The sequence below is a fragment of the Acomys minous genome (genome assembly GCF_964271855.1).
Source record: "Acomys minous genome assembly, chromosome: 11".
NCBI lineage: Eukaryota > Metazoa > Chordata > Mammalia > Rodentia > Muridae > Acomys > Acomys minous.
This window is the reverse complement of record NC_140492.1, coordinates 41,488,551-41,509,809: the sequence shown is the minus strand read 5'-3', so window position 1 is coordinate 41,509,809 and position 21,259 is coordinate 41,488,551. Positions and strand designations below refer to the sequence as shown.

The 21,259-nt window shown below is 41.0% G+C and overlaps 1 protein-coding gene across 2 annotated transcripts in view; it reads left to right on the top strand.

Moving 5' to 3' along the window:
• Positions 1-19,000, top strand: part of CBLB (Cbl proto-oncogene B) — a 178,444-nt gene extending 159,444 nt beyond the window's left edge. For both annotated transcript variants that reach the window (XM_084802238.1, XM_084802239.1), the window contains exons 16-18: positions 470-610; positions 5,551-5,673; positions 15,501-19,000. In XM_084802238.1, coding sequence (XP_084658364.1) covers positions 470-610; positions 5,551-5,673; positions 15,501-15,760 — 524 coding nt within the window. In that variant the 3' untranslated portion in view covers positions 15,761-19,000. The remainder of the gene's footprint in view (positions 1-469; positions 611-5,550; positions 5,674-15,500) is intronic.
• Positions 19,001-21,259: the final 2,259 nt, after the last annotated feature.

Genomic DNA, 21,259 nt, shown 5'->3' with positions numbered 1-21,259 from the left:
AGTCCAGTGGAGGAAATGTTAGGGGATGGATGGAAGTGTTCTGTGACATTGCATTATCTGTGCATGGTCTAGTTTTCCTCATGCGAGGCCACAAACTCTTGCTGCTCAGCGATTTCTGTTTTGCTGGTTTCCCTGATAGCATTGAGTTCGAAGTTCTAGTGTGCTCACAGTATGAGGGTGAGCCCATTTATAACCTGAAATGCTGCTTTTATAGGAAGACCCCGGAAACAAAAACATTCTCGTGGGGTTGTTTCAGTGGTATGTGTGTGTGCACATGTGTATGTACATTTTCAATCCACATTCTCCCACAAAATAATCAATCCTATTACAAGAGTCAGTGAAGTGCTGAATAAACCCTACATTTTAACTAAGAAGCAGCGAGAGGAAAATGAGTCGTGGCTTTTGCCTGATACTGTGTGTTTAGCTTAATGAAGTTCTACTGTTGATGATGACTTTTCTTTAAATGCAGGTGAAGATGCTTTTGATGCCCTCCCCCCAGCCCTCCCTCCTCCCCCACCTCCTGCAAGACATAGTCTCATTGAACATTCAAAACCTCCAGGCTCCAGCAGCCGGCCTTCCTCAGGACAGGACCTTTTCCTTCTTCCTTCAGGTAGGAGTAGGTGAAAAGCCAAAGAATTATTTTCTTAAAGCAAAGTACGTCTAAGATCATACTGCCAAATGCTTGTTAGTGTTTCCTGAGTCTCTGCCACACAAGCACAAAGACTTCTGGGTAATGAGAACAGGGCTTGGCTGCTTTGCTTGACACCAGATTGATTTAGTGACAGAACATCACAAAGATGGCAGTAAGGAAGCATAGTGGCTGCCCGTGACCCAGTGAAGGACTCCACACCCATGTGCATATGGGCAACACCAATTGAGTTAAGTGGGTTATTGAATATTTATTTTTAAAAAGCGAGATATAAAGTTGGACTGGAGATATGTAGGTGGGGTAGAGATTGGAGCTTGGTGGGAGGGAGTTGAGACTGGGCTGTATATTAAACATTGTGTACATGTAGGAAATCGCTGAATAAAAAGAAAGAAGCGAAGGGGAGGACAGAGGGAGCATACTCTGCCTGTCAGGTGAAGCAAGCAATACCTTCTGGTGCCAGCAGAGTCCATGAAGGACAGATGATGGCATGCTGGGCTAGTAGGAACCCCACAGGCTTTAGGTTCTCAGTCCCCTATTTCCAGTGGAATGTTTTCCTAATAGTGGACTTTAAATATTTTTCAAGATGTGCTTAATGTCCTGACTTTATTCAAAGCATAAGGTTTTAGATCTTAACAAGATAACTTCTAAATTTTTATATGGTATTAACTAGTTTTAGGTAATTGTCTTCAAGGGAAAGCTAATACAGTTTTCTCTATACATGTGGAATAGATACAAAAGCAAAGAGGTTAAAGGACACTCTCTCCTTATGTCGGGCAGAATTATCAGACAAAGGAAAACATGCTCACATGTAGTAGCATGCTCTTCCGGTCAGCTTCCCTAGTCTCCCCACTCTGTCTTGGTGGAGGTATGTGGGTTGTGTGCCCTGACAGGCTTCCCTTCTGGATGTGCTTTGGTAAAGCAGCCTGCTGGACCTGGTGTACTGCCTATAATCCAGCAGTTTGAAGGCTGACTCATGGGAACTGTGAGTTTGACATCCTCCTGGAATATACCAGGAGACCATGCTTCAAAAATACAAAACAGTTATTCTCTTTTTAATGGTTTCTTTACATTTCTATAGAAGATAAATCATAAGACATATTTTAAACGTCTTGATTGTTTTTGCTTCCTTGGTACCCTGATGAGAACCTAGGTAGCTGTTAGTCTCCTTTAGCACTAGTCTTCCCTCCCTCCCTCCCTCCTTCCCTCCCTCCCTCTCTGTTTTCTCTCTCATATGGCTTAATAATAGAGGAGGTTTGGAGAGATTCCATGAAACACAGACTATGATCGGATGACAAGACATGCCACATTGTGCCTCAAATGGCTGCGTATGAGAAGAATAGTGTCCAGTTCTGGTTTTCCATGGCAACAGCCATCTCCTCTGCCTCGTGGTGCACTATTAACATCATGTGCCTTCGTGCTGCCCAAGGTTTCCCAGGATGCTACCTTAGGTCTAATGTCCTAAGGTCATCTGTTCCAAGTAGAAAAATGAGACAACCGTGTAGCCACAATTCTCCTGCTGAGGTTTTGGCAGTTTCTGGTAGATTCCTCTCGCACAGCTACCATATTCGTGACTCATGAAGCCTCAATACAGTGGCTTCTCTTCCAACAAAGTCAGGATTCCAAGAGGTAGCAGAAAATATTTTGGTACATGTTTCAGAAATGTTTAATCATTTTTTCTAGAGAAATACAATGGCCCATTACTAATGACAGTCCTTCATTCTAATAACACAATGCCATGAAAGACGTGCTTACTAGACCACAGTTCAGGTCACTCCTTTTAGCGTTGAAAAACTAGGGCAAAGGTGATGGCCCAGCTCACTCTTCCAGTATTTCCTACTGTGGTCTCCCTGCTGCCCAGTGTGTTCTTAATGAGTGTACTCAAACTGTCTGCCGTGTTGAGATTTGAGTTCTTTGAGAAAATATCCCCAATGAAAGACAGGATAGATATCTTACAAAAAGATATTGCATTTTCTGAAAATACTATATTAAATCCCTGGCTCTTTATGCCAGCCTTCTATGGCTGCACAGCTGAGTCGGGCGCAGTGTGCCAGCCTTCCCACCCCGTGACTTCTCTGTAGGTCAGTTTTCTGATTGCAGAGCCGCCTTTCTGCAAAGACGCCTCATGACTCCAGTCGCATGGAGGAAGGGGAGCCATGCAGAGATTCAGCTTCGTTCTTCCTTTGTGTTTCCCATCTTGGGCTTTCACACAAGATTTCTTTTGGCAAAATTATAATTCGCACTCCCGTGCGTGAGCCATCCTTTATGGACAAGCCAATCAAACCTTAACAAAGCCAGAGTCCTCAACAAAAGCTCCATGATTTCCTGTCCCCAAACCCAAGGCAACGGCTGGCACACATGCCTTTCTCTCTGTGAAGCAAAAAGAACAAGAGAGGACGCATTCCTTTGTGCGGGGAGGTTGAAATAGGCAATTCCGCAGCTTCGTGCCAGGGCCTGCGCTTAAGCAACAAAGCAAGGGCAGCACTCGAGTCTTGATCACGCCCCATAAGGATGTCTTTGTGAAGGGCACACGATGGAACCACTGTGGCAGCCTTAGGTCACCTTCCTCCCACTTTTCCTCTAACCTAGAATCTCTTTTGAAGTCCATAGCCAATCTTAAAGGCACAATTCAAATTTAAAATCTAGTAGTTATAAAGGTAGTTTTTGTTTATAGCTCTGAGACATGTGTGTATCTGCATAAATAAAACTCAAAGAAATGCCATGCAATTGGCAACAGCCATGGGAAATGGCTAGGTGGGTGTTATTTACTCAAGCCCACTGAAGCGTTGTCATGATGGGGCTAATCGGACTGCCCGTGCCTTCTGGAAGGTTGCCAGAGGAGTCAGATGAGTACAGTCCACTGCAGTGCCCTTCCCTTGCGGAGGCTGCCACATTCACGTGTGAGGTGTTGAGGGACAAGAGCAGCTTGAAACTCTCTCTCCAGCTCCGCAGCAGCTTCTGGAGAGTTGCTCTAAGAAGTCAGGCAGGACTGCCCTACGCTGTACATCAGACTCAGTCCTGCATTGCTTCTTAGCAAATTGGTCACATTGTGTATGTTACATGCTCAAAAATATATATGACTGCATAATTACACATTGGCTGCCACATTTTCAATTTGTATTTTAATCATAAATACGGCCATGAGCCTTACTTAGTTAGCTTACTTCTGCAAGGCTTTATGGGTTTTCAAATTTTCCTTATCAGAGGACAGCTAGTAATTATAACACTTGTCTGTAGTAATTATTCTACATAGTGCCATTCGCTATGAAATAGTACTTTCAATTCCATAGCTTTCAGCAGGGATCTCCTCTTCCCTCTCCACTACCCCCACCCACCCCCATCCTGTCCCTGACCAGGAGCAACTTAGCTGGAAACAAGGAAGAGCATGTCATGGTGGAACAGGTCCTAGATACTCTTGTTATTGGTTGTAATAATTTAATGTATCCAGTCCCCTTTTAGGTAAAATGGTTTAATGGAAAAACATTTAAAACTATAATTGTATATTTTGCAGTTCATTTATAACGCTAAAATATATCCATATTTTAACTTTGTAAGTTTTCAGTCATTGTCTAGAGATAACAGAGACATGGCTGATAAGCCTGGGAGTTGCCTCTAACATAATAAATAAGTATAGAGAGTGTGAAGGTGCGACAGTACTCCAGGACAATTGCCCCAGGAAGAGAAAATGCCATGCTAGTTAGCTAATGGCTTTAAGTAGTGCTTACCTTTTCTAGGCAGAAATTAGTATAAAATAGTCAAGTTTGAAAGCATGTCCTTCTTATATAATCAGGGTCTAAATATTACTGTGGCCAACTTCAAATGACTAACCAATGAACTAAACTGTAGCCTTACTGTATATATTTATAGTCCATCTTTCTTTATGGAACGTCTGCATCTGCATGGATGTATTTTTAGTAGTTAAAATGCTTATTAAGAACAGCTAATTGCTGAGCAGTTTGCCTGTTGCTGTATTGGAGTTAGGAGACAGGATATAAACCATGTAAGTGAGGAAAATCCTGCCCTCCCAGAAACTTGGATTAACTTCAGAGACATTACCAGCAGAAACAAGAGTTAACATGAGGAAAACGAGGGGATGGAGGTGATGGCTATGAATTATGAGTGAGTCAAAGATGTCAGAGATAGTGTTCTTTGTTCAGAAGAAAGTGCGCACTAAGGCTGTAAGTCCACCTACTGCTGACTTTAAAGCTCTCAGGCTTCTGGTCCTAGTGACTTTTGTCAGCTCAGCCTGCTGTTCTCTCCTCAGTACACTTAGTGAGCTCCATCATGTATAGGAGAAAGGTTTTCAGCCTACAAGTCGTGTCTCACAATTTTACATGGCACACTTCTACTATGTATACAAACTTTATTTTTAGTAATGATGTGGGGTGGGTTTTTTTTTGGCAGTTGGATTTGCTGTTTAATGAGTCAACCTGAAAACTGGGTCTCAGCATATTTTGGAACTTCCAATACACTACAATGAATAAAAAAACCTTATATGTACAGATTATTGTATACACATTAATTCATTTAAAAATTCCAGTCTTCAGGTCGGTTTGCAGGTTTGTCTTAACTTCTGGATGGAGGAGCCCAAGTGGGTAGCGTTTTCTTTTCATGCTTCCTTCTCGGCAGCTTTCTTTTGTTCACTGAAACACAAAGTAGGGGATGGAAATTTAAGTTAAGAGGAGGCTAAATAAGGATGTGAAAAGATAAATAAAAAGGGCATAGCTTACCCGAACAAATGAATGAATTAGAAAGCTGCACAGTCAAGTGGTTATCATTGTCCTCAAAATTAGCTGTTCAAGCCACTATCAAAATCTGTAGTCCTCAGAGCATTCCCAGAGTTCTTCCTTCAGCCAACCAGCGGGGATCATCCTTGTAATTAAAGAATTATCTTTATTTTCAAGATCCCTTTTTTGACCCAGCAAGTGGCCAGGTTCCATTGCCTCCTGCCAGGAGAGCCCCAGGAGACAGCAGCGTCAAATCCAACAGAGCCTCCCAGGACTACGACCAGCTCCCTTCATCGTCCGGTGAGTCGGCTGACCACAGTATCAACCATGTCCTATGCCCTATATTTATACAGCACTTTTGCCTCTTAGCCTTTGTCTTTAGTTTACTGCACTATACCTAAGCGTTCACTTATTCTTAATGGCCTTTGTATTTGGCTTCTAAAGAGCATTATGAAAGCAACATCCAGAAAATTGCCTCAGGGAAAGAAAAAGGAGACTTAATATTTTGTGTGAAAAGTCAGTCAGCCTACAGTCTTTGTTTCAGGATTATTTTTTCTTTTAACTTCCATTTTGTGTCATCAGGTTTAAGAAATCCAGAACAATCTCTTTGTCCAGCTGCCCATGTTATCTGTGCTCATTCATTTCACATGAAGATTATTAGTACCAAACTACTATTAATTGTTTAATGTGGGGTTTGATTGTCGTTGTTGTTGCTGCTGCTGCTTCTGAATTTTGGTTGGTTGGTAGGTTGGTTGGTTGGTGTTAGTTTTGGTTTTGAGGCAGGGTCTCATGTAGACAGAAATTCTTCCTAACATTTGCCATTACCCCAGATTCCATCATTCCATCACTCATTCATTTGCTTGACTCGTTTCTCTCTCTGTCTCTCTCTGTCTCTGTCTCTCTCTCTCTCTCTCTCTCTCTCTCTCTCTCTCTCTCTCTCTCTCTCTCTCTGTCTCTCTCTCTCTCTCTCTCTCTCTCTCTCTTGTGCACGTGTGTGCCACTTCAGGTTGCTAGGTTGAGTACCACAGGCTAGATGCTAATCAACATTCATTTCTTACATTCTGAAGCCCAAGAAGGACAAGAAAATGTGCCAGGCATCAGGTATCTGAGGAGACCCTGCTTCCTTCTTCATAGGTGCCCATCTTGCCATTCAGACGTGGTGAAGAGCTGTACCTTTTTACATGGAGTTTAATCCCTCCCTGAGAGTTCCACCCTCACAGCTTCACCACCACAAAGGCCTTCTCACTGAAGAGTATGAGCAAGAGAAAAGCATAGGGCCACACCACCATTACCCCAGCACTCAGAAGCTGAAGCAGGAGCCTTCCAGTGTGTTTAACCCCACGCTGAGGTGCGTAGTGGCACAGTAAAGTCAAGACCAGTGTGGGGCACATAGGGAAGCCCTGTCTCCAAAGAAACCATCTAAGTGAGACATAATGAGACCACAGTAGTGCTGTATCCCAGTTCTCAAGAAGGATGCCCAGCATATATAAGTATGTAGATGGGGACAAGGAAGAGACATCTAGTACTGGATGCCTTGGTTAAGCTGCTCATGGATCCCAGAGCATCGTATTTGGTTCCTCGTTGCAAACATCAGGAGGTTTTAAACACTGTAGATTTTGTTTGATTTCAGGAGGTTTGGGTTTTATTCTTAGACTCAAATCAGTCCACAGAAGATTTGTTACACGTACCTGGGACTCTCTGAATAAAGGTTATTGAGCCCTGAGGATCATCAGCAGTGTAGTTCCTCCATTGTACCATACAGGAAATGCAGAATTCCCTCAAAAACCTTAAAGGTGTTAACACTTGTGTATGACCTAGGAAAGCGCAGAAAACCTTCTTAACCTTTTCAAGTTGTGGTCCCTATTGTCTGCCAGTTCACGTCTAGCCCATCAGAGCTTTCGGATCCATCTATGTAGACTAGTTCCAAGTAAAACACAGCCAGCTAAAGCATGGAAACCAAGGAGTGAAAATATCTGCCAGCCTCATATAACGATAAAAAGCAAAGCCATTACTGAACTAGTGTTAACGTACACCTTTAGCAGAAGCACTACGTCTGACTTGAAGTAATATATTCAACACCTCCAACTCAGGGCTAAATAGAAGTATTCACTCTGTGAGTGGAATTAGCGCCCATCCCTGTTGTCACAGCTTCTTTGATGTGGGCCCAGTAACATATTGGTGTTGTAGAGTCAAGAGCATCACTTGAGTGTGGGATTTCAAGTGGTATGGTTGGGGTAACCATTGCAATAGAAATCTCAAGAGTTCTGTGAGTAGCAAACACAGAGACACCCACTTAACCAGACTAAACTAGTTGCCCCCTGTGACATAAAGAATACTGAGAGGCAGAGAAGGCTGTATCATCAGATATTTCATTTGACTTCCTAAACCTATACAAACACTAGCAAAGCACGGAAGCGCCATGCCCAGTGTTACACACACTAGCAAAGCGCAGAACTGTCATGCCTTGTGTTACACACACTACCAACGCATGGAACCGTCATGCCGTGTGTTTCTGACTTGTGTTTGTCAGCAAGCAGCCTGCCAGTTTTCCACACCTGCACATCTGTGCTGGCCTCTGCATTGTGTTCTCATGTAAGTCCTGACCTGGATGCTGTGTGCCTTCACAGTTTATTCTTATCAAGGCTCCTTTTAAATGACCTAACAAGGATTCTGGTGTGGTTCCTAACTTGAAAAATAATTAGTATCTATCTTCTTTCAGACCTATATAAATAACTGATAGTAGCTTACTTATCAGCAAACTGTGAAAGGAACAGTTCTGAAGAATTCAGAAATAGTTTTATCAACATTATCTTCCACGCCCCCTTTTAAAAACATTGTGCAAGTGCATCTATATAGCTAAAAGGCACTTCAAGTGTGTTCATTCCTCTCAAAGGAAATATTTTATAGATGAAAAGCCTAATGTTACTATTGGTGTTTCATGAAATGATTATGTGATGCAAAGCATTTACAAGAAATAAAATAAAAAAATTCCACTGGCTTATTTTAAAATCACATACTTCTAGATTGGGGCAACTTTTTGCCAGTAATCGACATATTCTTTATATGAGGACATTGCTCACACATAGATGATATCTCTAAAAGCTATGTGTAAGTTTTACAAAATTGTGATGCTGCTTTTCTCTTGTCATAATATATATTTAGCTGCAGTTTGAATTCCTTAAGCAGTCCATAATGCTTGTTCTTATATGCAGTTACCCATGGAGGAGATAATTCATATTATTAGTAGTTAAAAGGTACTTCAAGGGCTTGAAAACAATTCTAAGATGTTGGAATGATCTTGTTTCTAAATATACTGACAAAATAAGGAGATATTGTTATAAAGGGGATGAACTGCAATGCTTTTTCTTTATTTTTTTTTTTATTAGCTTAATGGAAAATTGATGGACTGTTGAACAGTTTGTTATGTTAGTAATCTTTTTGGAGATTTCAGCTGGAAATCCTGGTTGTAATTCACACAGGGCTAGAAATGCACAGTGAGTGATCATCAGTGACAGGGGAAATTGTGTTTCACACTAAGGTTTGGTTCCACAGTGGAATTTCAGCGTGGTTGATCTTTACCAGTTTGTATGATAATTGATGCCACTTGGAAACCCCCAGGGACACAACTTCAGGTTTTTCCTCATTAATTAAGTTATTCATTTACTTTACTTCCTGATCGCAGCTTCCTTTCCCTCCCTCTCCCCACTCCTTCCTCCCTTTCTCCCCAGAGAAGGGGGGGGGCCTCCCATGGATCCCAACCTGCCTTGGCTGCCATATCAAGTTCCTGTAGAGAGGTCAAGGACACCACAAGAAAACCTACAGAACCAACTAACCTGCGCCCATAGGGCCTCACAAGACTAAACCACCAACCAGAGCACATGCACGGGCTGAACATAGCTTCCCTCCATATATGTAGCAGCTTCAGTTTTAAAACTAAGGGGCTGAAGTGTTTTTCCAGAAGATCTAAAACAGTGTCTCATGCTGTTTTCTGTGTATCATGTGAAGATTTCTCATGTGTTTGTGTTTCACTGAAAAACCATATGTGAAATCATGTCTGTTGATTAGACAGTGTCTAAGACTGTAGTAATTCAATATTACAGCAATAATGGACTCCAGAAGTAATTTAAACTACTTATATTTGAATAACAAGATTATAATATATTCTGAGATTCTGTTTATTCCTTATTCAGTTGAATGTATATTATTTCTTCTAATTATCAACTACTATTAAACATAAAAAAATTACTAGTCACTGTTTTGTGGCTTATTTCAAAAATTGTTCCTGTTTACTTATTACTGAAAGTCTATATCCCAAATGATAAGAATAATAAATGTTACATAATATTTAATTTCTTAAACATTTACTGTAGGATCAAAATTCTTATAACTATTATAGTAAACTAGAAATGAGGCTCGTATAGATCATTTAATATACAAAGTATATTATATGTAATTCTTTCTATGTAGATACATAAAATATATTTTATGTAATATATATGCTGTTATACTTTAAAACATGGTTATAATATATAAATATAAGTTAATGCATACAATTCTGAAATAAGCTAATTTATAGAATAAAGAAAAACAGCATGTTTTAATCATTCTCTCCAGGATTCCACATGAACAGGTGTCAGCCCAATAAAATTTAAGTTAATTCTAACAATTTTAGTAAGCTATGCAAACATTTACTCTTTTATTGTTAATGAAGTTTGTGTTATGATTCCCTCGGTAGCCAAGTCCAAAACAAGGTAGGACATAATGAAAAATCACACCCTCATGTCACGGTTGTCACGCACTCGTGGGGTTCCTTTATAATAAAACAAAGGGTCAGTCATGAGGGAACAACAGTGGCAACAAAGGAAGGAAAGATGCTGGAAGCAGTAAACACCTCCATGACCTCGGCAGAGCCCCTCGCTGGGTCCCTGCTGCTTTTTCATATCAGAAATCCCTCATACAGTCTCAGTCTTAGTTCCTGAGCTGCTTGCATCTACAAAGCAGAGGGAATCTCATCTGTTTTGTTGTGTTTTTGTGATGGCACATACACTGAAAAACACCATGCAGTCACCATCAGTAAGAAAGGAGATGCGTGGCACTGGCGTGTTCCCATGCACTGAGGTTTTGTTAAGTGGTAAGAGACAGGGGTCCGATTTCAATCTGCTACATGTAGATATTTGATTTTCCTAGCACCATTCAGATACCTTCCTTTCCCTGGTGTGGGATTTGATGACTTTGTGAGAACCGGTTGGCAGCAGATGTGTAGCTTCTGAGTCTCAGGTCCCTAAGCCTCTAAGTCTATTGTGTTGCTGCGGCTCTGCGTTGTATCTTGCTGTCCGGTATGTGAAGCTCCGGCTTTCTTCTTTCCGTTCATGGTTGCTTTGACTCTTTGAGATGCTTCTGCTTCCATATGAATAGTAGGTCTTTTCCCCATTCTCTGAAAAGGATATGGGTACTTTGATGGAGATTGCATGTGAGTCTACAGATTGATTTGAATCTATGGAATGTTAAATACTATGGACATTTTCACAGCAGCCTCCAAGTCCAGGGAAATGGAGGCTTTCTTGCTTTTTTTGTTTTTTGTCAGCTTCTCCGCTTATTGTTTTATAATTTTAGTGTAGAACTGTTTTACTTCCATAGTTAAGTTCATTTCTGAATATTTTATCTGTAGCTTTTATGGTTTTTATTTCATTGAATTGCTTATGTGTGGAAAGCTACTAATTCTTGACTGTAGGCTCTGCATCCTGGCCCGCCATCGAAGTCACGCCTACTAATATTCTCTGGGTGGACTCATTAGTTTTCTATGTACAAAATCAGGCACCTAGAAAAATCATTTGTAAAAAGTGATATTTTTACTTCCCATCTTTATTTTTATGGCTTTCTGTTTGTTTCTTGCTTACATTTTGTTTGAAATTTATGGTTCTGCACTGAATAAGCTGGTGACAGTGGGCACCTTGGTCTTCTGCCTGACTTCAGAGAAAATACTTCCCGCTTCTCTCCTTTCAGACAAATGTCATCAAGAGGTTATTTATTGTGTTTAATTCATACCATGTTGAGGCTTTTTGTCATAAAGAACTGTTAACTGGTATCAAATGCTTTTTCTGCATCTGTTGAGAACATGGCCATACGGTTTTCATTCTTTGTTCATTCGGTGTAAGTATATGCGTATTGACTTCTATATGGTGAACTGTCTTAATTCCAGGGGTGCACGAACTTGATTAATGGTGAGTAAACTTCAATCCCGTGTGATGGCGGTGAGTGAGCTCTGTGATGTGCTAGTTTATTTGATTCCATGGCACTTGGTTGGAAATATTTGTGTCTGTGTCCGTCAGAAATGTAATGGTCTGTAGGCTTGCCGTTGCTGCATAGTTGTCTGATTTGGGAATCTGGATAGTGCTGGGTTCTTGGAAGATTTCCAAGCCCAATAAATTGTGAAAATCGCTGATCTTGGGCTTTTCTTTGCTGGGAGACTTCATTGCTGATCTTTCTCCTTAGCACCATTGTTCTATTCCATTTCTTGTGTCTTCTGTGTTCACTTCTAGTGTCTAGTTTTACAGGTGTGAACATTTGTGTCTCTGGGGTTCCCTGTTTGTTAGCATATGGTGGTCCATAGGAGTCTCTATGGTGGCATGTCTCTGGTTGAGGTTGCAATGCTTTGTTTTCCATCGCTGACAGCAGCTCCTTGATTTCATTCAGTTTTCACAATTAACCTGTCTGGAAGTTAATGTTTTTTGGGGTTTTGAAGAACCTATTCTTCGTTCAGTTGATCCTTTCCAGTGCTTATTTCTGCTGGAGCCCTTGTTGTTTCCTTCCTTAGACTAAACTTGGTTTAGGTTTGTTCTTGATTTTCTAAGTTCTAGAGATTGTGTGGGTATTTTATTTTAGGGATTTTTTGTGGGGGGTGGTTTTGGTTTGACTTTTGTTTGCTGTTTGTTCTGCGAGGGTCCTCACAGCATGTTCTTCGGCCTTGGGATGCCTTGTGCTGAATTTCACATGTTTTCTATATTTTGTTTCCCTTTTAATTACTTTTGAAACATTTTACAATCCTCCCCAACTTTCTCCCTGACCCACTTGCGTGTTGAAAAGAACCTATAGTCTCTATTAAGTTTTCACAATCATCGGAATCATTTGTTAACTCAAATTTTATTCCATTTTGATCAGAAAGAATACAGGGTGTCACTTCACCTATTTTCAGTTTGTTAAGACTTGTGGTCTAGCATGGACTATTCTAGAGAGAGCTTAGTGTGCAAATGAAATGTCTGTTCTGCAGCTGTTGGATAGAATGTTCTGTGGGTGTCCTTTAAGTTCATTTATTCCCATTACAGCTGAGCTCTAGTGTTCATTAATGTCTTTATCTGGATGATCTGCACCGATGCAGGATGTTGAAATCGTGTCACCGTCACTATATTGAAGGCTGTGTGGCCTTCCATATCCAATAATTTTGTTATATAAAATTGGGTATTCTAATATTAAGTTCATATAGATTCAGCCATATTGCTGTGTTAAGTGGCTCCTTTGTTCAATATAAGGTGATTTTCTTTGTCGCTTTGGGTTCATTTTTAGATATAAATGTAGCCAGTACTATCTGTCTTAGGCTTCTGTTTAGAACATCAGTAACCCTTCCTTTCCCTCAACCTGATTGAGGTGAGTTTGTGTTTGTGTGACTCCGGGAGGTGACTTAAATGGGGATGTGAGAGAATGACTAAATGACAGACACACAGAGATACCCAGAAGGGCTGGGATCAGGTGGCCTCAGCTCTCTGCAGAAGCCACAGCACTGAGACTCTCCATGTGTTTACTCTATACAGTTGAAGAAGGAGGTGGAGTTACTAAAGACAGACAGACAAAGACTGGGGCCTGTTGTATAAAGCCAAGCAAGCAGATGGTTTAGCTGATTTCCACAGGAGCAGTTCTGTAGGGGAGCAGCTTCCAGACGGTCTACACCTGGAGAGAGAAAGCTGCAGTAAACATTTTCTGCACAAACTCGTCAACATTCCCATTCGGACCCAAGGAAAGCTTTCTCATCCCTTTGAGCCTCAGTAGGAAAGACTGCCCTCCTGTAGGGCTGAGGCATTGGGATCTTTGACATGGCCATGCCCACAGCAAACAGCACGCATTCACTGAGGACCTCACGAGCTCCCTACAGTCTTGGTGACCTGTTGCTGGGAGTTGTTTTACTATCGAGTTTGTGTGCCTGCAGGCATGCATGTGTGTGTTTTGAATGTTCTCGGGCCTCTGTACTTTACCTTTTTTGCTGACTCGCTGTATTGGCTCCATTGCTTTGTGGTGTATGTCTTTTTCAGTGGGGTTTCCCATTTTACATGCTTTCATGATGGAGATTATATTTCTTTCAATTCTGGATATAGGACTTCTTATACATGCCTGGAAGCCTTCTCTGGTAATCACGGATTTTCTCAATAATTCCTGTCTTGGAGGGGCTTGGTTGCCTGGATTGGCATAGTCATTGTGGCAAGCATTTTTTTTTCCAAAAATCTGAATATTTCAATTCATGTTTTCCTGACCTATAAAGTTGTTGCTCAGAAATTCACCATAACTCTGATGTGGTGCCTTTAAATGTGACTTTGGCCTTTTTCAGTGAAAGATTTAAACCTGTTTCTTTGTGTTATGTAGCTTTGGCAGTTTGACTGTAATAAACTCTGATGATGATCCTTTCTGATCATGCGTGTTTGTGATGCTATATCTTTCCTCTACCCAAATGTCTCTATCTCTTCTAAGATTAAGGAAGCTTTTGCTGTTATTCATAGGTTGTCAATGAATTTTTTTGCTCCTGACAAAATTTTTCTCCTTGCCTTTGAGTACTCCAAAAATGTAGATTTGGATTTCTTTTGTTTTGTTTTGTTGTTGTTGTTGTTTTATCTTCATTTACTGGTATGCCAAAGATCTTGCGTATTTTATGCTTCTTTTCTTGTTAGGCCAATCAGGGTATTTCAAAAGACATGGCTTGCAGTTCAAGTTCCTTCCCCCTGATTCTGTCAGCTGCTGACAATTCCCATTCCAAGCATTTCATGTCTAAGATATGCTTGGTTTCCTATCCATATGCCCACATTTTCTTCCTCAGTTCACTCACCTGTTTATTTTGACACTCTTGGAGCCCTCATGTGTTTGTTGGTTTTTTTGTTTTTGTTTTGTGTGTGTATGTGTGTGTGTGTGTGTGTGTGTGTGTGTGTGTGTGTGTGTGTGTGTGTTTGTCCTTATATTCATTCTTTTTAAAATTCTTTTGTTGGGGTCTGTCAAATTAAAACATCTTCCTAGACCTAAAAACATCTTAACTCCTAAATAGCTAAGGTTAACTGTAAAACCAAACTATCTGGTCTTCAACCCCATGAGAGACTTGAGAAGAAATGGAACTTAATTACTTGAGTGAACCGGAAGTGCAGGTTAGCAGCTTCCAAAAGGAGAAAAAAAGAAAAGAAAAATGACAGAGACAGTTTGATGCCTAAACAGTCACCCCAAACTCTAACGTTGGAGCATCACCTTCAGCCTTCTGGCCCAATATATCTGACAGACATATGTGTGAGGCAGGAACTATTGAGGACTTGCTCACCCTGTCTTGGCAGAGTTTGGTCATCAACTATACCTGTATCCAAATTTGCCCATTTTAGGCAGGATTCTGTCTGTGACAGAAACAAGGACATTTTGCCCAGTGGCTTGTTTGCCGCATTTGAAGTCAGCTCCATAAGGAGGTTCTTTGATGCTCATCGTCTTCTTTGAGACAGATTGGATGTTGTCAGGAGTTAACTTGTCTTGTTGTCAAAGAATCTTTAGAATAATAAAAGCATCTTTAAATGCCATATTCTGTATGTCTCTGAGGCTTTTGAAGACCTTGTTTAACTATTTTACCTTGTATATCTATAGAATCATATCTATCTGTTAGTCCTAGGATATATATTCTTTTTTAAACATTTTTAAAATGTTTTACATATACATTCATATCATTACATATAAATACAATAAACTACCTATAATATGATAGCCAACAAATAAAAATAGTTATAGAGAAAAAGAAAAATAGCATATAACATAAAATAATGAGATAACACTATTGGCTTCTATCGTGTTCATTTTGATCTCACTGTTTCAATGGTATCTGTCTTTGAAAATCTCCACAGATGGTTCACAAGCACCAGCTAGACCCCCCAAACCACGACCCCGCAGGACTGCACCAGAAATCCATCACAGAAAGGCCCATGGGCCCGAGGCAGCGATGGAAAATGTCGATGCAAAAATTGCAAAACTTATGGGAGAGGGGTACGCCTTTGAAGAGGTGAAGAGAGCCTTAGAGATTGCCCAGAATAACGTGGAAGTGGCCAGGAGCATACTTCGAGAATTTGCCTTCCCCCCTCCCGTCTCCCCACGTCTGAATCTATAGCAGCCAGAACTGCAGACACCAAAGGGTAAAGCCGCTGACAAATATTCCAGGAGGATGGGACAGAAGGACTGAGAGGGCACGCAGGAGCCACGGCGTCTTTTTTGCATCTCCAGACAGGCAGCCTGGCGTCAGGCTTCTCTGGAGACCACAGCTCCCTCACGATGCCCACGCTGCAGCTTCCGTGTTTGTGCTAGCCATACTTTTAAATCAGGGTTGAACTGATAAAATAATTTAAAGACGTTTACTCCCCCCTTGAACTTGGAAATCTGTGAAATGCTTTTCCTTGTTTACACGTCGGCAGAATTGCAGTTTGTCTGTTTTTGATTCATGTACTGTGTTCCTGACAGGCCCTTTACTACAGAGTCGGTCCGGTCTGCTGTAAGCTTTTCCATGCCCACCTCCTGCTGCCTCCAGCAGCAGCAGAGTCACCGCTTTGTGTTGCTCCCTCTCTCCAGGCCCCACCTTAAGTCCCCGAGTCCAGTTCCATTTCTCCCATTTACACAGCATGGTCCGAGAGTTCTAATTTTCAGCGTTTTAAATTAACGCAGAAAGAAAAAAGAAAAATATGTGTGTGGTCTTGTCTTCACTACTGAGTCTTTTCTTTAGGAACCATCACTGTTGAGAGGTGGCGGAAAAACCTGAATGTAAAAAGCATTTATTTGTCAATAAACTGCCTTTTGTAAGGGGGTTTTCTCTAATATAAAAGAGCTTCCCTTGTTAGCTTAAGTTCTGTGACCTTTAGTTTTCTATGCTCTCCCTCCTGTCGACCCAGGAGTGCCACGATGCTGTAAAAGTGACTACTGCAGATGCAGGGACACATGCTTGCATGAGACAGTGCTGTAGCACAGTGCCATAATGAGATCCCCTGATATTTATGCCTGCATTACTTTGAGGAGAGCTGGGAAAGGCGGACCGCTGCCTCACAGTGTGTTACTACACCTTTAGAGAAGGTTATGGACATTCCTTTCCCAACTGGAATAGGGCCCTGCTGACTGTTATGTGTCACTGCTACTGCGGGCCATGTTATTTGCAAAACTCTTAGTACCATTTCTCCAGTCAAATTAGGATTCCGGTTCCCTCTGTCAGTTTTCTCATTGATCGCTCTATGTTGCCCCATCCAGTCAGATGAAACCGTGGTGTTACTTTTTTTTTTTTTAATCTAAAAGCATTTATTGACCATCTGCAGTGTGCACAAACTCTCACAGACTGACTCCGCCATGTTACTTGTGTGTATGTTTGATGGTAAACGTCTCTAATCTGATGAAAGAGGCCTAGAAAGTTGACGGCAGGGTTTCAGAACTCCTTGGCCATTGCAGGGTTTTCCTCATCCCTTGTAGTGGAAGAAAAGAGTCAAAATGCAAAATGCTTGGGCCACATTTTGATACTTCCTAAAGATGGACTTAGTTGTAGGTTTATAGATGTTTCTTACCAACCCTTACCCCACAGCCAGTGTGACACACAGAGATGCCTCACATGACAAGGCCTTCATCTTGACCGAGGAGAGCAAACGAGAACCTCAGATAGATCTGGTGGGGTTGGCCTTGTACAAGACTCATGCACAAAGCCATGCTTGCCCAGGAAGGAAGGGGATCCAGCAGGATCTTTTGCCATGTGGCTTGAGAATTCCTAGACCTTGCATATTTTCGATGTGTTCAGATGGTCCTTTGTTGCTTCTGCCACCAGAGGGGTATTTTTAAATTTCCTTCGACCCTATTCTCATGAGGAAGTATGAATGCAAGGATACTTTTTTTTAAAATACTTTTTACAATTGGCTGTTGTTTTATTATCTGCTCGTAATTTTGACTTGTTCTGTAAGTTCTGATTTCTTATTGATATTGGTACAGTGCTGTATATTTTGGGCGGTCATGTAACTTGCCAGCAATCACCATAGCCTAAAACCCAAAGTTGCCCCTTTGTTGTCCCAACACTGTTAGAACGGCCTGATTAGATTGAGGGTGGATGTAAAACAAGACACTGGGAGCCACAGCGTATTCTCATCCACTTTTAGATATCACAAGAAAATGTCAACAAAGAGTTTAAAACCTGAAGATGTGGTGACACAGTTTATTTGGACCTGAGGTTGGCGGATATGGGTGATTATTTTTTTGGATTGTACCAAGATCTCTGAATCTTCTACTCAGTAACAGCTACCACTTTTTGTCATTAAGGGAACATGAGTCTAGTGAGTCACACATAAGACAGTGCAGACAGGAAACATGAAAACTCACAGAATTTGTTTAGCAAATAATTCAAATTATTTTTCATTGTCTGAATGTCTATTGGTTAATAGTATGAAATGCTCCATACTTTGATCCCCTGCTCCAGAAATCAGATAGTCCTCCCAATATCCAAGATTTGATAATAGAATCACCCTTAAGCCAGTGTTTAATATAATAGGTACAATTAAACCTTGGCCAATTTTAGCTCCTACCTGGGATCCATCTCCAGTGGTATTCCAGTAACTGTATTTCCAGAATTCAGGGAGGGAGACTTTCTTTGCCCCACCACCACCACCACCACCACCACCACCACACCCTCTTGGTATCTGATATATCACAGCCAATTTTTCTAGAACCAAATCCAGGCATTCTAATTCTTAACTTGAACTTGCTTCCACAATTACAGCTGTTAGCCCTTTTCCACTTTCCCTCTGCCCACAGCGCAGTAGAGCCCCATTTACAACCTCCACAGGTTTAGTTGCTAACTCAGTATTTCCCACAACAAGGACACACGCAAAGATTTCTTCATAATGTGAACTTCTTAATTGTTCAGTTCCAGAAGCATTTCCTGCAGTTTGAACGTGACTTTGCCTCTCGGGTTTTCAACTTGAAGCTTTAGTTTGCACTGACTTATCTCATCTGGATTCAAAATGTCTCAAGTGGACTGATTTGGAAGTAAAATATGGTATATTTTAAATATCAATGCAGGTACTGCCTGTAAACCTGGAATGTTAGAGCTTCGAAGAAGATGTTTTGGACAAAGACAGCAATAGAAAGAAAGATTTTTCATCCCAGTTCCCATTTTTTTATTGTTTTGAAATACATTTTTTAAAACTTGTCTAATGTGGCAAAATAGTTATGTGTTCAATTAATTTATATTTTATTCATTCTTTTTCAATTCTGGATATGTAACCTCAAGTACTTTATCTGTTCTTTTAAGGTATTTTATAAAATGAATGTTAACAAATGCAATTTGTATGTTATTTTTCAAGTGAGCACAAATACTTCTTTGAGAGCATGTCTCTGGTGTTATTTTTCTAAAGAATATGTAAATGACATTAAAGAGTTATTTGGGCATAGTGAGCAGACATATCCACCCTAGAAAATGACTTAGTCCCCAGGTACCAAACTCACCCATGTAATGTAAAGGCATTCTAAACTTCAGTTGTGCCAGAGAGCTGAAAGTCAGTATTTAAGGTTACACGTAATGAGGACCATTATCAGTGAAAATTTGGTTTGGGGAAGGTTACCCTAGATAATGAACGGGAAGTTCCTGGTTGGTATTAGCATCCGTTCTTTAAAGTCCTCACATTTGTAATTCCTGGATACAGGCTAGTATATACCGTGGAGAGAGCAATGGAGATTTAAGGTGGGAAGAGCAGCCATATAAAGAGTAGATGTTTGATAAGAAGAGTACTTGATGAATGAATTCAAGTGCTAGCAAGTCATCAGTGGCAGCTGCCGTCATGACGTAGCCTACTCAGGGACCTCAGTCCATATCAGGAATCATAGCAAAATGTTATAAAATTAACTGGGACATGTGGAAACCCATGCACCATAGTACTCATGTCCCCTGAATGCACATGATGAGATAGATGAGGTACTACTGCACAGTCCCTTACAGCGTCTTTCACTGGCTATTCCTTGTCTCTATGCCTCTTTATTTTCTCCTGAAATGGTCCCTCTTTTTCCGCTTAGCTTGCAGTTGCCTACACAATGTTCGTGTCTGTTCTTGCCTGTCCTTCCTAATGTGTGTCTCCTTTCCATTTTGCTAGCTTGGCTAATTCTTCCAGTACAGCTAAGTATTACCTCTGTGAGCCTGTTCTGCCCTTTTCTCTGAGCTGACTTGAGCATGCCTTCTCTTATGTATCATACAATACCAATGCTGTGATCACAAAGCAATGGAGTAACTCTTCACATATAAAGGAGCACATTTGTTTCATTGCAAATGGAGAGTGTAACGAAGTAAAGGGTTCCTGGTAAGTGAACAACAAGCCTGAATTGTATGTGGGGTCATCTGGGTAGAAAGACCTTCCTTTAATCCTGTTTTCTTCACTCATCATGAACAAAACTATTAACATGATTACTCAAGCTGACTTAGTTTTTTTTTTTTTTTTTACTAGACAGAGGGAAAAAAATCATTTAACAGCTATTTAAAAGTCACAAAACACTAAGATTTAAAAACATTCTGACATATTGGGGTTCCTGTGTTTAATCAATATAAAATTAAAGAAGAACCAGCAGTAAGTCATTTAGCAAGTATTACCCACCACTAAAGGGCAAGCCTTGATTGTCTTCACATTGGAGCCCATGGACTCTTGTCAAGACACTGAGCTTTGAACCTTCTAGATAAGGCCTGAGCAAGGCCCTATGCCAGGCTCACTTACCCCAGGAGCTTCAGGATGTGGGTCAATGAACAAGATTCAAGGGAGTCAAGCCAGTGGATCTGTGATGCATTAGACAAGAAGCCCATGAATGGCTTCCTGGCAATCATGTGATCTTAGTGCCCATGATTGAAGACTACATAGAAAATTTCAAAAATTAAGCTCCCACTAGAGTAGCACATGTGAAGAAGGAATGTTTCTCTCCTTGAGAAACTCTTCTTGCCTTTTCCAAAACCTGAAGAAACAGTGAGAGAAAGGGGTAGATCTCACTCAGTCATTATATTCCAAGGTGGGATAGTAGCCGATTGAGGAAGAGCAGACAGGATAGATTGACTTAGAATATAGATGGCTAAGCAAGGAACAACAGGATCAAAATCAGAGACTAGAGAACAGACATCATTCACCGCATTAGCACTCTATCATGTCCAAAGCATTCAGTAAATAATGGGCATTGTGCTTACATGGGCAGTGGAGATAGTCATATCGTATGAGAGTTACCCAAGAAGACACTTCCCCAGAAAGATGCTAAGATTGAGGCAGGTCCACTTGGTTTCTCTGGAAATCTTTATCCCAGAAAAGTTCAGTTCTCTCCAGCCCTGGAGAGCAAACCCTAGGTGATCCCTCCCAATCTCTTCAGGAATCCCATTCTTGTTAGGCAGCTGGACCTCATCCACCTCATCATTTCTCCCTTCTCTGCAGTGGTTTCTTCTTCCTTGGTGAACTCTCCCACCTTTGTTGGTTAGCTTATTCGTGAAATAAATATAGGGTCCATGAAATGGAACAGCTGGCAGCAGCTCACCTAGAACACCAATGAGCACCCTGAAATCAATCTCAAGTGGAACCTGTTTCCCTAAAGAACTATTCCAATGTAAGACGCAAGGTATTTTTAAAGAAAA